At 43.6% G+C, this 15398-nt stretch overlaps 1 protein-coding gene across 1 annotated transcript in view; it reads left to right on the plus strand.

Moving 5' to 3' along the window:
• The window catches only part of NPC1 (NPC intracellular cholesterol transporter 1), a 72922-nt gene that overhangs the window by 23526 nt on the left and 33998 nt on the right, over nt 1-15398 (plus strand). Inside the window, exons 6-12 of the mRNA XM_032961497.2 lie at nt 1993-2245; nt 2857-2945; nt 5078-5451; nt 6916-7142; nt 8601-8701; nt 11108-11210; nt 13320-13509. Coding sequence (XP_032817388.1) covers nt 1993-2245; nt 2857-2945; nt 5078-5451; nt 6916-7142; nt 8601-8701; nt 11108-11210; nt 13320-13509 — 1337 coding nt within the window. The remainder of the gene's footprint in view (nt 1-1992; nt 2246-2856; nt 2946-5077; nt 5452-6915; nt 7143-8600; nt 8702-11107; nt 11211-13319; nt 13510-15398) is intronic.

Here is a 15398-nt window from a genome sequence, read left to right on the forward strand (position 1 = left end):
AAGCAATATTAAGTGACTTCAGTAGTACATTATCTTGTGAATCAGTTACCTTTTAAAATATGTATACTTTTATTTGGTAATGTGTGATATGGTTAGTTGTATCCATACTCTTTAGTTCTTTCGGTAAAGTCACCTAGGTATAAAATAAAATAAATTAAATCACGACGTTTCGGGCGCACCATAAGCGTCCGTCATCAGGTGGGACAACCACAGCAAGAAACAATTGCTGAAGTGGGAAAAAGGGCTGCTGGAACAAGAGGCCATATAGGCAAGAGGAAGGGGGGAGGAGCCAGGGAGGAGAGAGAGTGAGGGTGGGGGTAAGGGATAGGGGGAGTGGAGGCTACAAGTTAAGACACAAGCACAGCAAAAAATGCCGGGGTGGGGAGGGGAAGTCGGCAGGGCTTGGAGTGGGAGGGTTAGGAAACTGGAGATGTGGATATGAAGGCAAGCCAAAAGCAGTTATGGTTTTACCTGGTTAATAACATCCTTCCAATGATTGCTCAATCTGTATCCATCTTCCCGGTTGAAGTTATGTCTGTTTATATATCTGGATGGCCTCATGAACAAACCTTTGATAGTAGCCCGAAGGTTTGCAGAGCACCTTGGTCTCGGAAAAAAACAATATCAAAGGTTTCCCCAATGTAACAAACACAAGATCCAGGTCCGATTCAGTACAGTACACACAATCCGTGATCTAATCCCATCTGTGAAGGATGTCATTCCTGACATGCAATATTCTGGAGTCTACATACTAAGTTGAACCTGTGGTGATTATTACATTGGGGAAACGAAACAACATGTCTCGGACCGTGTTCGCGAGCACAAGGCAGATCTGAAACATGGCAGAATTAATACCTCCACTGTGGCTGACCATTGCTATAACGCTGTGGTGAATAGTGTAAGTATCAATGTTCGGTGTGACTGTCTTGTAATTGATTTAACTTACTTTGTTTGCTGAGGTCTGCTGACGCCTTCCCCGAGGAATTTCAAGGCATCTCTCTCTCTGCTCCCTCCTCTCGGCTTGCCCGTATGGTGTGTTATCCTAGCTGCGGTGGGGGAGCGTTATCTACGTTTTCCCAGCCTTGTGAACGCAGGTGCTGAAATAATTGCTTGGCGTCTGTCCGCTCTCTCACACTACGATTTAGACAAGGCGCCTCTGCTTCTCTTCCATTGCCCTTGAGTCAACACTGCCTTATTATTCGCCTATGTCCTGAGGTTAGAGAATTTGTTTTGACCTTAGTAAAAATTCTGTGTTTGTCATACGCTTCGGTCAGGTTGTACAGAAACTTATTAAAGATGAATTAACATTCAGTATTGGATTAGCAAATGGGCAATGGTTCATTGATGTAGCTCGTAACCTGGTCTCCAATTGGAGCGAGCGTGAGGATCGATAATTTTAGCCTACTCCTGTTGTTGGATTTCGAACTTTAACGTTACTTTAAAAGCAATGCAGGATAAATGGTTGAGCTTTTTGACTTAACTATGTCTCTGGCTAACGCGAACTGTCTCCTCTCTGCCTGCACGGGTGACGTGTGCGTCTTTCATTAGGCCTTATCTTTCCCTTGAGCAAGGTTGCGATTATTCCGCCATCCTGGCCCTCCTTCACTTCTCATTACTTATCAACACCTGGTGTTTTGCTGGTGCTGACTTTTGCGTGTTTTCTTTATTTCTCTAAAAAAATATATGCATTGGCAAATTCTTGTTAATATTAAAGATGGAAAAAGGGCCGTATACAACAGTGGGAGGTGAGGGGTCTATTCTGGCTTAACATCTGATGTAAATAACGTGAAGAAAGCAGCTTGTGGTATGCACGTGTGTTATGTATGTTGATCTTCTTTCGCACCATACGTAACCAACCGTGCTAATCGGAGGTGTGGGAAATTGAATAATTTAAAAGTGCAATGTTCCAGTGGCTTCCTAAGCTTCAGTGGCACTAGGAATGCCAGCATTGGCAGTGCGCGTGACCGCGAGTGCCTTGTTGCTCTCGTGCAGACGCGCCGGAGGACCCCATGGTGCCCATGAACGTAGCAACACTCGGCTGTAACAAGTCTGTGGATGATGACACGGGGCCGTGCTCTTGCCAAGACTGTGCGTTGATGTGTGGGCCCAAGCCACAGCCACCCCCCACCCCTCCTCCTTGGACCATCTTTGGCTTGGATGCAATGGTTGTCATCATGGTCCTCAGCTACATGTCATTCCTCTGGATCTTCTTAAGCATCGTCGTCTGCATGTTCTGCTATTACAGGTACGGCACTGGAATTTCGTGCCCATAAATGGAACGTGTGATTGCCAATTAAGTTTTTTCTGTTGGTAATTACAGATATGAGAATGGTGCAATATCCGCTTCTATGGTTAATGTGGATGTGGGTGATTCTTAATCTTACATTCAACGGATTGTGGTGACAATTAGTTTTGCATTTGGGCATCGTCTACAGGAGAGGCAAATTTGCTGTGTGCTTTTAACCAATTAAGTTATTTGCAGGTAATTTTTTATTTTCTTTTGAAGCTTTTGTGACTGCAGGGATTCATATTCTTGGTTCTTTCGGTAAAGTCACGTATAAGGGAAACAATAAAATAATAAAAATGCTACTTTAAACCACATACATGGTGTGAGTCACTTCATAGTCGCACACCAACTCATTTTATTGTTTCCCTTATACGCGACTTTAACGAAAGAACCAAGAATAGGTAGTTTTAAGTTTGGAAATGTTTCACTGTGACACCAGCACACATGGTCTACTCCTTTTCGAATAACGTAAAAGGGACCTGACCCTTTTTCTTCTGGCCGGTGACATTGAGTGATAATTTGATGCCAATTTGTGCCTTTATTTGACGTGTGTGACTTTGCGTTCGCAGCAATCCCGTGGGGGCCGAGTCGGACTATGGTCCCATCTCGCACACCACCAAAGCGAGCAACACCATCAACGGAGACCCCAGCCCCAACGGTGGGGAATGACTCATGCACCCCCTCACTCCCCCCCCCCCTCCCCACAGCAGTGGCGAGATGTTAACTCCCTCGCCTGGTGTGCAGGAGTTCGTTGCTCCAATCCCGACCCTGACTCCTGTTGTATATTTGGAGTTTGCGTGTCTTTCTCCCTGTGGTCGCGTGGCATTTTCTCCGGGTCCTCCGGTTTTTCCCTCCACATTTATAATCAACGTGCGTTTTACAGTATTTGGCTGCTATAATTTTCCGCGCGATAAGCCATTTCATTGAGCTATCATTTGTGATAGCCAGCTATGTAGCTCAGTGGGCCTTACCTGGTAAAATAAAGAAAATTGTTCAGTTTATTGTCGCGTGCTGTCCTTTGCTGAAATTATCGAGTGGCTGCTCAAATCTTTTCCACTCAAGTAGACGAACACCATACCACCTCCGATTTAACACGGTTGGCTACGTACGGTGCAAAACATGTTTCAATATACACAAATGCTAAACTTAGATTTCCAAGCTACTTGGCTTGCCATATGGGTCCATGGAAATTAAAGCTTAACCGATTCAATTCACATGTTGGCTGCTGTTCCAATTCTAAAATCACAATTCTCTTCTGGGAATCGAATACAATGCCATTTTTGTCTCGTTCATACAGATGGGTTCACTGTATTAACCTAAATTTTACACAAGCATATCATTTGCATAGAAATTGTATGAAATGTAAGTTTTCTTTTTTTTCAAGCAGATAATTAGTTGAGATTGGAAAGTGAACGGGTGACCGCAACACATTAAACAAGTATTACGGGCGTTGTGAGCGGCATCTGGCACTCTAGCACAACCCGTTGTTGTATTGTACTTCAATGTTCCCTGCCTTCACCAACCCGCACGGCCCAGTGCTGTGAAATGTGGTCCAATAACCCCCACGACTCGCACGGTGTGGAGAGGCTCTCATCCAGCAGTAGATTGACCAGGGGCTGCATGCACGTGTACATTAAACATATTAGTTTAAACCGTTTCACTCGGCCAGTCGTGCATGTAAAACATACAGGTTTTCTTTTACAAACAATTTAAATCTTGTGTTCGTCCTTCCCCTTAGAATTTTAATGTATGGAGCATTTAGACGATGTGTGTGTACTGTTTTATAATTATTTATGTTTTAACTATGTTTCTGACTGGGTACTAAAGTGACTTTGTAAATCCGTCCTGGATAAGTTCTAGATTAAGATGTTTGTATTCGAGTCATTACATGGTTACTCTGTGTATCCATGATATGGAAGCTGTTTGCTTGTTGTCAATTGTTTTATTGTTGATTAATTAAGATTTTCAGAGGACTGTGCTAGTGTAGAGTGCAGGAATGTTGCCTTGTAAGCCCTGTGGCATCCATCCCCTGTGTGTGCTCAGCCCAGAGGGTGCTATGGTGGCAAGATGTTGACTTCCTCTCCTGGTAGACAGGAGGTCATGGGTTCGATCCCAACTGACGCCTGTATATTTGGAGTTTGCATACCTGTCAACCCATTATCAGTGCCTACCTTATTACAGACCAATTCAGACCTCATTGGTCACCCCGTGCCCTTATAAATCTCAACGTTCATCCTACAAAGTCCCATCACAAGGGAGAAACACAAGCAAATAGAAAATGTTTTTGCCCGTATTGAAACGGCTGTACGCCATATGGACCTGAACTCAATTTCCCTGTACAAGAATAGGGGTAAACCGTATGGGTTCATAGATATGAGTTTGCATGTTCTCCCCATGGTCACATGGATTTCTCTCCGGGTCCTCTGGTTTTCCCTCCACATTTAGAAACATGCCTTGAGAGTATTTGGCTGCTATACATTTCCATGTGATAAGCCACTTTCTTGAGCTATCATTTGTGACCTGGTCACTTCTGAAAAAACTATAGAGCTCAGTAGGCCTCACCTGGTAAAATAAAAAAAATAGTTTACTAGTTTTAGTATTGTTGCTGGAGCAGCTGAGAGAGCATTTTAATGATTAAAAAAATAGCAATGACATGGAAACGGTTTGCTTGTTGTGAGATGTTTTATTGTTAATTAATTAAGATAACAAGGGGCTGCTGTATGCGTAGAGTGCAGGAATGTTGCCTTGTTAAGCACCGCTATGGCGTCCGTGCCTTGCTCGTGTGTGCAGCCCAGAGCGTGTCGCTGTTCGAGCGCCTGGGAGAGCGGTTTGAGAGCTCCCTGCGCGAGGGGTTTGCGCGCTGGGGCGCCACCTGCGTGCTGCACCCGTTGCCCGTGCTGCTCTGCTCGCTGGTGCTCGTGGCCGTGTGCTCAGCGGGGCTCGCCCTGATGACCATCACCACCGACCCCGTGGAGCTGTGGTCAGCGCCCAGCAGCCAGGCTCGCCGCGAGAAGGACTACTTCGACTCGAAGTTCGGGCCCTTCTTCCGCACGGAGCAGCTGATCATACAGGCCATTGATATGAACTCGTCCACCTACTCTCCTTACCCATCGGGAAATGCTGTGCCGTTTGGTCCACCTCTCGGCCTGGACATTCTCTTCCAGGTGTGTGGACTACGCCGTGCACTAGGGTACACCTATACGTTTTGTCAGTTCACCACTGGACGGGCACCTTCCCATCCATCACCTTGAGGGTCGAAATCTTCCAAGCGTTTTCAGGTTGTGCTGCGTGTTGCTCAGGCGTGCTGCCCGACGCTTCGAATTCAAACTTCAGTTCAGTTGCTGACGGAGCTCCCTGTCACGTGGAGCGAAGCATCGGACAACGTGCTGAACGAAGCGCAGCGCAACCAGGAAACGCAGCGAACGCTTGGACAGCGCAACCGCAAAAAACCTGCACAGTTGTATTGTTTTATAAACACTTCCTTTGCTGATTGTGAATGCAGCTCGGGGATTTTTTTTGCATGTTTTTTTGGAAGACGTTGGTGCAGGATCATTTTATTTTCGAAGTGTACACTGATATCTAGTTTTATCGCAGTGCAATTGAGATTAATAGCTAGTTAACCTACTGCTTACTATATAAGGCCAATTGGTCTTGTCAACTTCATCATGGGTTCAAAACACTGCTGGGCGAAAGCCTCCCCATGTGTATCAGTCACGAGGGTTGTTTGATGATGCTTCACCTCCCTGGTCAGTGTCGCTTGGGGAAGGGGGGGGGGTGCTTATAAACTTTTTGGATATCACTCGCTACTTGTGGCCGGGAATCAAACTGAGGTCGTCAGGATCGTGAATATTGCGCGATAACCACTGCACCGCTGTTCCCACCCCAAGTCATTATAACCACACGCACTGTTTCAGTTTAGCCTCCTGTCATTTTTCCACTTTGTCTCAGTGCTGACAATTTCCTGCCCTTTTAACCACAAAACTGTAGCATTCGAAATAATTGGGAAATTTAAACTTGCAAACTTGTGTGAAAAAAACTGCTTTTTGTGAACATCAGTAATAATAAAATAATAAAATTGTACTGTTAAGGTAAATAGTATTCTCCTCTGCCAGGAGCTATGCTGCATTATTTAGGATGAACTAAGGCAGTGTTCTTGTGTTACTATGAGATCCTTATTAATGCTTCTAACTAAAGTTGAAAGTGTTAATGCTAAGCTTTTTCAGTCTGTGTGTTTTCCTCTGTATAGCATGGGGTTACTATAACTTTTATAAAAATGATCCAATATAGTAGTTTTGTTTAAAGTTGTGTTGCTCTTAGGGGCTTACCTTATAGAATACTGTTTAAATTGAACAAAGATAAATCTAGCACTTGAAGCATAAGCCTTGCCACCAAGGCGATGACGTAATTGTGTGTGAAATCACAAGATGACATCTTAATGCGAGTTATCGTCCTGCCACGTCACACGGGGAGCATTCACCTCCCCTCCTAATAATGTCACGCGTGACGTCATCTTGTTGTGCAGCTTGGAAGGTTCCATCACTTTCGCTAATTAGTGTATTTCTGAGAACATACGTGTGACAGTATCCATGAATGTCCATGACTTCCCTTCCTTGTTAATGTTGCATTAGGTGCTGGACCTGCAAACAGCAGTGGAGATGATGGAAGTGCCCCACAATGGAACCAAAGTCACACTTAAGGACATCTGCCTTGCCCCACTGGCACCCACCAACAACAACTGCACCATCATCAGCGTACTCAACTACTTCCAGAACAGCTACAAGCAGCTAAATCGTACCGTGGGTGATGATTTCTTCGTCTGGGCCGACTATCACTCTCACTTTCTCTACTGCGTACGGTAAGCCTGGTTTACGACTGATTTCTTACCAAAGGGAGAACGCAACTCAAAAGAAACATACGTCCGAAACGTTGAATTTTAACAAGAAACAAGTTTGAGAAATTAATGCGTGTGCGTATGTTGTAGATGCATACATAGTCGGCATGTCCCAGAGGCTCCGACACAAGTTTGATGCTTTGTTCGTCAGAACTGAGACTTTAAAGTCCAGTTCACACTCTGGGGGCATCACTCTTGACATCATCTGCCTATGTTTTGAGATAGTATGCCCTGGTGTTTTCATACTATATTATAAAAAAGTTTTGCTGGCTGGCTGCCTGGAATGTGGGCAGGCAAACGTGCATGCGCGATAGTGAGTGCATGCACGAAGGTGACGTCACCGCGTGCGTGTACTCGTGGTGAGGTTACCCGCATACCACAGCATTGAGTCGGGTTCGTGTGTCGCGCTGACGTCATCACGTCTGCTTCCCCACCATCCACCTGTGGATCCTGCGTAAATACTATTTTTATACTTTAAAATAATCTTTTACATATTTTAAATTATATTTTAAGATTCCTTTTTTCATAAAAAAAATTGATACTTTTTTAATACTATATTTTAAACACTTTATTTTTTCTATTTTACCAGGTAAGGCTAATAGAGATATACAACTCTTTTCCATAAGTGACCTGGTCACAAATGATAGCCTGATGAAGTGGCTTATCACGTGGAAATTTCTTGCAGCCAAATGCTCTAAATGCCATGTTGATTTTAAATGTGAAGGGGAAAAACCGGAGGACCCGTAGAAAAATCTACGCGACTGCAGGGAGAGAAACACGCAAAGCCAAATATACAACAAGTGACCGGGTCGGACTCAAACCCCCACGACTTGCATACCAGGCGAGGTAGTTAAAATCTCCTAGCCATCCGTGGCACCCTGTGCTGCCAGTGCTAGTTTCTCTTCAACAAAGTTTATAAACCGACTTGAGTCAGACAGCCTGGGACACATTATTTGTGCATGCTAGATAGGAGGTTTTTTTTTGTGTAGTCAGAAAGTGGTGTGTACTACTGCGATTATCCTACACATGCATCCGCCCAGCGGTTCGTCAAATGTGTGTCGTCCCATCGGTGCGTGTATGCATTGTGGCCGTGCAAGTATTAAAATCTGAGCACATTCTGGTAAGGCATTTTAAGTGCACAGTTCAATGTGTTATGCTTCTGGGGCACATGCATGAATAGGGAAGTAGGTGGGTGGCAGGTGTACGCTTGCTTTCTGTAGCTAGTACGTATTGTAATTAAGAATTGGATTGAGATGCTTGTGGTGGACTAATGCTGAAAGCTGGGATAATGGTGCCCCAGCCACTGCTTCCTTCTCTGGCTTAAAAAATAGGTCAGAGTGTTTTTCTCAGACATAAGTATGGGATGAATGGAGAGAGAGAGAGAGGAACTTTGTTTTGTTGTTGTGTGTGTGCGCGCTTCAGTGCTCCGACTTCAGTGAATGACACGACCCCGCTGCACGATCCCTGTCTGGGCACGTTTGGGGGCCCTGTGTTCCCGTGGCTCGCTCTGGGAGGCTATGACGGTATGGCACTGAACCTTGCTTCATTTTAAGTTGAGACTCTAAAGCACTTACTTCCTGTGTCTTTTCAAGTTATAGCTGTGCCCGCTTTGCAGCAGTTAAAGTGAAGCTGTATTCGCTGGTATTAGATAGCAGCAAAACATATAATTACTTAAAAAATATATTTTAATTTCAGAAGCATATGTTGTGAATAAAAAAATAAGAATAGGTTTTACCCTTTCTGGCAATAAAATAGGTGTTAAGATGTTCAAACACCGAATAGTTACCTTTTTCAAGGCATCAAGCACGTACTTGCATATTTTTGATACTGGCAAAAAAAGTCCTATAGATATACGTTATGTTGTTATTTTATAATTTCCCCCATTTTCATCCCAGTTGTGCTGTCGGCTTCATGTCATGAAGTTATCTATTTGGATCTCTCGGTGCAGTGTTAGAGAACCGCCTGTGGAAGTTATCAGAGAGTACCTTTAAGTGACATTTGGTCCACACAGTAGAGAGAAGCACACTTTCCCAGCCACTGCATATGAGAGTCATGTGATGGGAGCTGTGACAGCAACAACAACTGGCATCACAAGCACGTGGTGACGGAAAGAATCAGAACTGTATTTATACTGGAACTATCTGATGAGCTCTAAAGCTCTTTTTCACAGATTTCCAGAAGGAACAGGTAAGAACGTTACAACAACAAACAATACAAAACATGATAGTCGTGCAAAGTACAAAAAATGTAAACAATTACCCAAACATGTATATAAATAAAGACCTTAATCCTTTTGTCTCAGAAACCTCTAGGGTACTTCCTGACGAGGTAGAAAGCTGACATTTGGTGGACGGGTAGCTTTTAGGACATACGCAAGTGCAAAAATCTGAAAATCCGAGATTTTTTTATTTTTAGGCCTCCAAATCTCGATTTTAAGTGCCCCATAAACATGTTTGTGCATGTCATTCATAAACTGTTCAAAATAAAGATTGCTTTTTTTCTTTTAATAGAGCGTTAAACAGCAGATAAAATTAAAGCGATAACTATTCTGACTTTTATTGTTTTGAGATTTCAGATTCAAGCCATTTTGAATGAAAAATGACATTTTATTATGTTCAAATCTGAATAATTTGAAAACGGTTAAAGATAGGAGCTTCTTGCCCTCACAGTATTAAGTGCATTAATGTTTGTTCTTTCTAATAAAAAAAAGAACGGAATCTTTATATTGAGTGGTTTCCGATGGGTACGTCTTTAAATATAAGAAGTTGAATCAAGTCGTCAACAATTTTTTGTAGGAATATACAATAATTTTGAGTAGTTGTTAGTGTCTGATCGTCGATACAATTTGTAAAACATCATATCAGGTTAATTATTATTTCTTCCTGTCTCAGTCCGCCTGCTGTATTTTTCCACCTGAAGACGATTTCTTGTGTTGCGATCAAAACGTCGTGATTTATTATTATTTTATTTTTCTATCTACGTGACTTTACCATAAGACCCAAAGAGTAGTAATTATATTTATTGAAACATTTTCCTTGGCAAAGACAGGCTTTATGAACTAGTATACTAATAAAACTAAACCATTCCTAGCCTACCAGGCAAAGCCCACTGAGATATTGACTTCTTTTTCAGAAGTGACCTGGCCACGAATGGCACCGAGAGAGCGAAATAAAGGAGATGAAAGACAGGGACGGAGAGACAAAGACAAGCATACAAGAGGGAGACATTGGGATACAGAGGGAGATGGAGAAAAGGGCAGAAAGACATTGGGGGCACAGAGAACAAGCAGACAAGAGGGAGAGACACGTGGACAGAAATACGGAGACAAAGAGAGGAAGATGGATAGACATGGAGGGATATAGAGAGGGAGAGACACAGATACAGAGGTAGACGTGGACACTGAGACAATGACAGAAGGTAAAACGGTGAAAACTGAGGGCAACCGCGAGAAAGACAGTTGGATACGGAGAGCAAAGGGGCAGGTAAACTGAGGAAGGCCCATACACAGACCCACGGGAAGGGAGACCGAGGCAGAGATGAAGTGAGAGGGAGACCCATAGAGAGACAGGGAAAGGGGAGAATGAGAAACATAAATAGGGAGACAGACACAGAGAGAGAGGAAAATATAGACAGGCCAGTTTATTGAAAATATATTATACATTGGTTTCAAATTCAGATTCACGTAATACCTAGGCAAGGTGTTCAATATTTGGCTGTTGATCGCATCCCTAGTTTCAATCTACCTGGTGTGTGAATTCATTTATAGTGTTTGCTTTCATTGCGATATTAACAAATCATATTTACATTTGAATTTTCCGATTTGCTAATGTTATTTGTTACCACCTGTGTTCAGCAACTTATAATGGGAGTGCGTGTAGATGTGTGGCGAAGGAAGTGACCTCGTTGCCCTGTTGAATGATGCGCTCCAGGTGATAATTACAACAACGCCACAGCCCTGGTCATAACCTTCCCTGTTGTCAACTACCACAACAACTCGGAAAAGATGGCTGCTATTTTGGCATGGGAACAAGGGTGAGTTGTGGGTTGCAAATGCTTGACTTAATTTGAGAATCTGAATTGCATGTTATTCGAGAGCCCCCTTTTGACCAAATCACCCAGCAGATCTGGAGAGGTATGCTCAGTTGAGCCAGGATAATGCTTGAAGGGACAACCTCCACACACAAAGCCGTGCTGCAGGCAGGTGCTACTGTGGGGCCAATTTGTCAGCACCGAGCAATGCAGCAATATCGAATGGTGTACTGTACTATGGTTAAACATCTATGCTGCCCACCTTCACCTAGCCACACTGACCAGCATGGCAAAGTATGTTGAAATTTCCCCAAGACTTGCACGACGTGGGGAGGCTGTCATCCAACAGTGGATTGACAGTGGCTCTGTGTTTTTATATATATATGCATGCATACAAACTCGTACAAGATCCAAATTGCAATGTTGGTAAGGCAACACAAAATAGATGATGATGATGTCAAAGGACTGTCACAAACGGGAGAGCTGGCGGTCTCTAAGTCACACCGCACTCTCGTGCAATTCCAACAACACAGCATGGAATAAGACCAAAAAGGTTAAGTGCATTTCGTCATTATTAACTATCGGAATGATCGTAGCAATTATTGAGGGTGACGAAGGTAGTGATCGTCACGAAGGTGACGTGGGTGATAGGGCTCTGGAGTGAGATGCGCTAGGCCCCCAATCGTATGATTAAAAATAATGCTTGGGCCACATGCGCTCCGAGGAGACTCTGCGTGCCACGTGGTTTCCTCAACGTGGAGCGACCACAAATAGCCCTCTAGCCTCCAGCCTAGAGCCCCTCTGACCGTTTGTTCAAAGTGAGCCGTGCTCACAGATCCACCGCGTTTACCGCTGTCGCTGGTATCTCACATTCCTGTAGACGTCACTCCGAGCTTTCTCCGCCCGTTTGTTGTGGAAATGTGCAGTCGTACAGGTTTTATTTTCTTTACAAAAGGTTATGTGCCCCCCTTTTCCTCATGGACAACCGCAACAAGAATGCGGCATATGGCACATCCTGCTGCCTCTTACCACACACCCTACCACCCCTCACCACACACTTCCGATTATATATTTTTTTCCTCTACCTGCCTCAGATTAGCATGGTTGGCTACGTATGGTGCGAAAGAAGTTCATAATAGAGGTAGTCCTCTACTTACGATGGAGATGCGTTACGACGACCCCATCGTAAGTCAAAAATATCGTAAGTCGAAGATAGCCTAGCCTACCCAGGAGTCTTAAAGAATGATGATACAGTACCGTACTGTATAAACTATATACTGTATGTATTTATTCATTACAATACTGTATTGCACAGTAAAATGTAAAGTAAAAAAAATCAAGGTACAGTACACACGCTAACACCGAGACAACTTAACTTCGTCGACCGCTGGTGAGAGTGAGGCATTACACAAGGCGGGAGATGCGTACATCCCGGCAGCGTCCCAACGTACAGTATCGTACCACGTACGCTGCTGCGTTTGCCTGCCGCGCGAAATTTTAAATATTTTACTATTTTGTCGTGTCGCCATTGTAAGATCGAAATATCGTAACTCGGGGGACTATCTGTACATATTCACAAGACAAAGATACCCCGTATAGCCTCAGTAGACTTTTTGGGCAAGTGTTGTTAGCGAGCACCTATGCAGGCCGACATGGCACACGAGGGGGTGGGTGGCCAGCACCACGCCTGGCTGACTTTGTCTCCTCAGTGGCGATGTTTACACATACTACACACCCCTCACCATACACCCCTCACCACACACCCATCACCACCCACTACTTACCCCACACCACATACCAACCCACAAATTTAAATTGTAATGCGGTCACATGTGAACAGTAAGTCAAATGATGTGGAGATAGCAGCTGCTTTGGGATTCGAAGGAGGCAGTCGGTGCGCCACTGCTGGTAAACATAGGAATTGGCCCCGGTACCTTTAATACATTGATGCATGAGAGGAGCCAATACATTAGAGATGTTGCCTATGGATTATTTATTCACAACGCATTTGTGATAAATTAATAACATGCATTACGTAACCTGTCGTTGAGGGCTGTGCCTGGATAGACTTGTAGCTAAATAAGCGTGCACTGCCATGCCTCCTGCACATAGGTTCATTGATCTGGTGAAAAACTACAACAACCCCAATCTGAGCATCGTCTACTCGGCGGAACGCAGCATTGAGGACGAGATCAACCGGGAGAGCACTGGCGACGTGCGCACGGTGCTCATCAGCTACGCCGTCATGTTCGTGTACATCTCTCTTGCACTGGGACACATCCGGAGCATCTTCACGCTGGCGGTACGCGTGTGTATGCACGGGTTGTTGTATATATTAGGTCTTTAAAAATAATTAAAAAATAATGAACATTAAACAATGTGTAATTTTACGGAATTATGCTAATTTATGTAATAACTAGCGGGAAATACCCGGCGTTGCCCGGGCGAAAAAGACACACGCACACATCGACTTACATACACCCACACACAAACACATCGACTTACACCCACACACAAAAATATGGACTCACACACAGACATGGACTTTAGATACACACACATGGAATTACACACAGAAAACGACATACACACATACAGCGACTCACACACACAGACATCGACTTTAGATACACACAGAGTTACACACACACATCGACTGACACACACATAGCGACTCACACACACACATGGACTTTCACACACACATACATCGACTCACACACATCGATTTAGACTCGCACATAATTTTTTTAATTTTCACTTACACACATCAACTCACACACACACACATGGACCTACACACGCAAAGGAATGGACTTACACACTCACATGGAGCCATGCACACACATCGACTAACACACACACAGACACATTGACTCACACACACACACACCGACGCAGATATGCACATCGATATCACATGCGCACATGGACTTAGACGCACACATACAAATTTAAAAATGTACTAACTTAATTTTAAAATATTAGTTGTCTACACACACACACCATGCACACACATTAACTATCACACACACATCGACTAACACACACACTGATGGACTTGTACACACACATGGATTTACACACACACACCAATCAACCCACACACATGCACATCGACTCGCACACACACGTGGACTTATACACACACATCGACAAACACACATCGATGCACACACACACACTAATGGACTCGCACACACACATGGACTTAGACACACATAATGATTTTAAAATGTACTAACCTGATTTTTTAATATTAGTTGTCTACATACACACCACGCACACACATCGACTGACACACACATATATCGACTCACGCACACACACATTGACTTGCACACACACACATGGACTTATGCACACACAGACGTACACACACTAACATCGTCGCAGACACGCACATGGACTCACATGCACACAAGGACTTGGACGCAATAATATTAATATTTACCAAGCTAATTTAGAAATATTAGTTGTCAGCACACAAAGAAAATATTGTAATATTTCCAAGGTAATTATTAAAATAATAGGTTTCTATGTACGTGAGTTTAGCAAAAGAAGTAAGAAATATAAATATTAGGTTTCTGCACACAAACATTAATGTGATATTTGCAAGGTGATTATTTAAATAATAGGTTTCTATCAACGTGAGTTTAGCGAAAGAAGCAAGAAAATGCAGTGGTACCTCGGAGATCGAATTTAATTCGTTCCAAAACCGTGTTCGAACACCGATTTGTTCGAACACCGAATCAATTTCCCCATAAGAATGAATTAAAATAGCATTAATTGGTTCCCCACCCAAGGATGCTCCTATTACGGGCCATTTTTACACAAAGTTTGCAATATTAAAATACAGTACAGTACATAAAAGCATACAATAAACAAGAAACACAGTTATAATTAATAGAATAAATGAACATTGAACTTCACTTTACCTGTAGTAAGGAGAGTGGATGGCTTGAGTGGAAGGTGGTGAGGAAAAAGTTAACGGAACGATGTTTTGCGGGTCTGCACTGGGCGAGAGCTACGCATAAACTGGGTCATTCGCCTCTGTCTCGGTCGCCCTGGCTACGCGTCTCGGCCCATACAGGTTCTTTCAAGTTGTTCGACCTCCGAATTTGTTGTTCGATGTCCGGGGCAAAAAATGGTTGAAAATTTTGTTCCATCACTGAATTGTTTGAGTTCTGG

This window comes from Petromyzon marinus, chromosome 27, assembly GCF_048934315.1.
Source record: "Petromyzon marinus isolate PM22_M1 ecotype Great Lakes invasive population chromosome 27, UKy_Petmar_22M1.pri1.0, whole genome shotgun sequence".
NCBI lineage: Eukaryota > Metazoa > Chordata > Hyperoartia > Petromyzontiformes > Petromyzontidae > Petromyzon > Petromyzon marinus.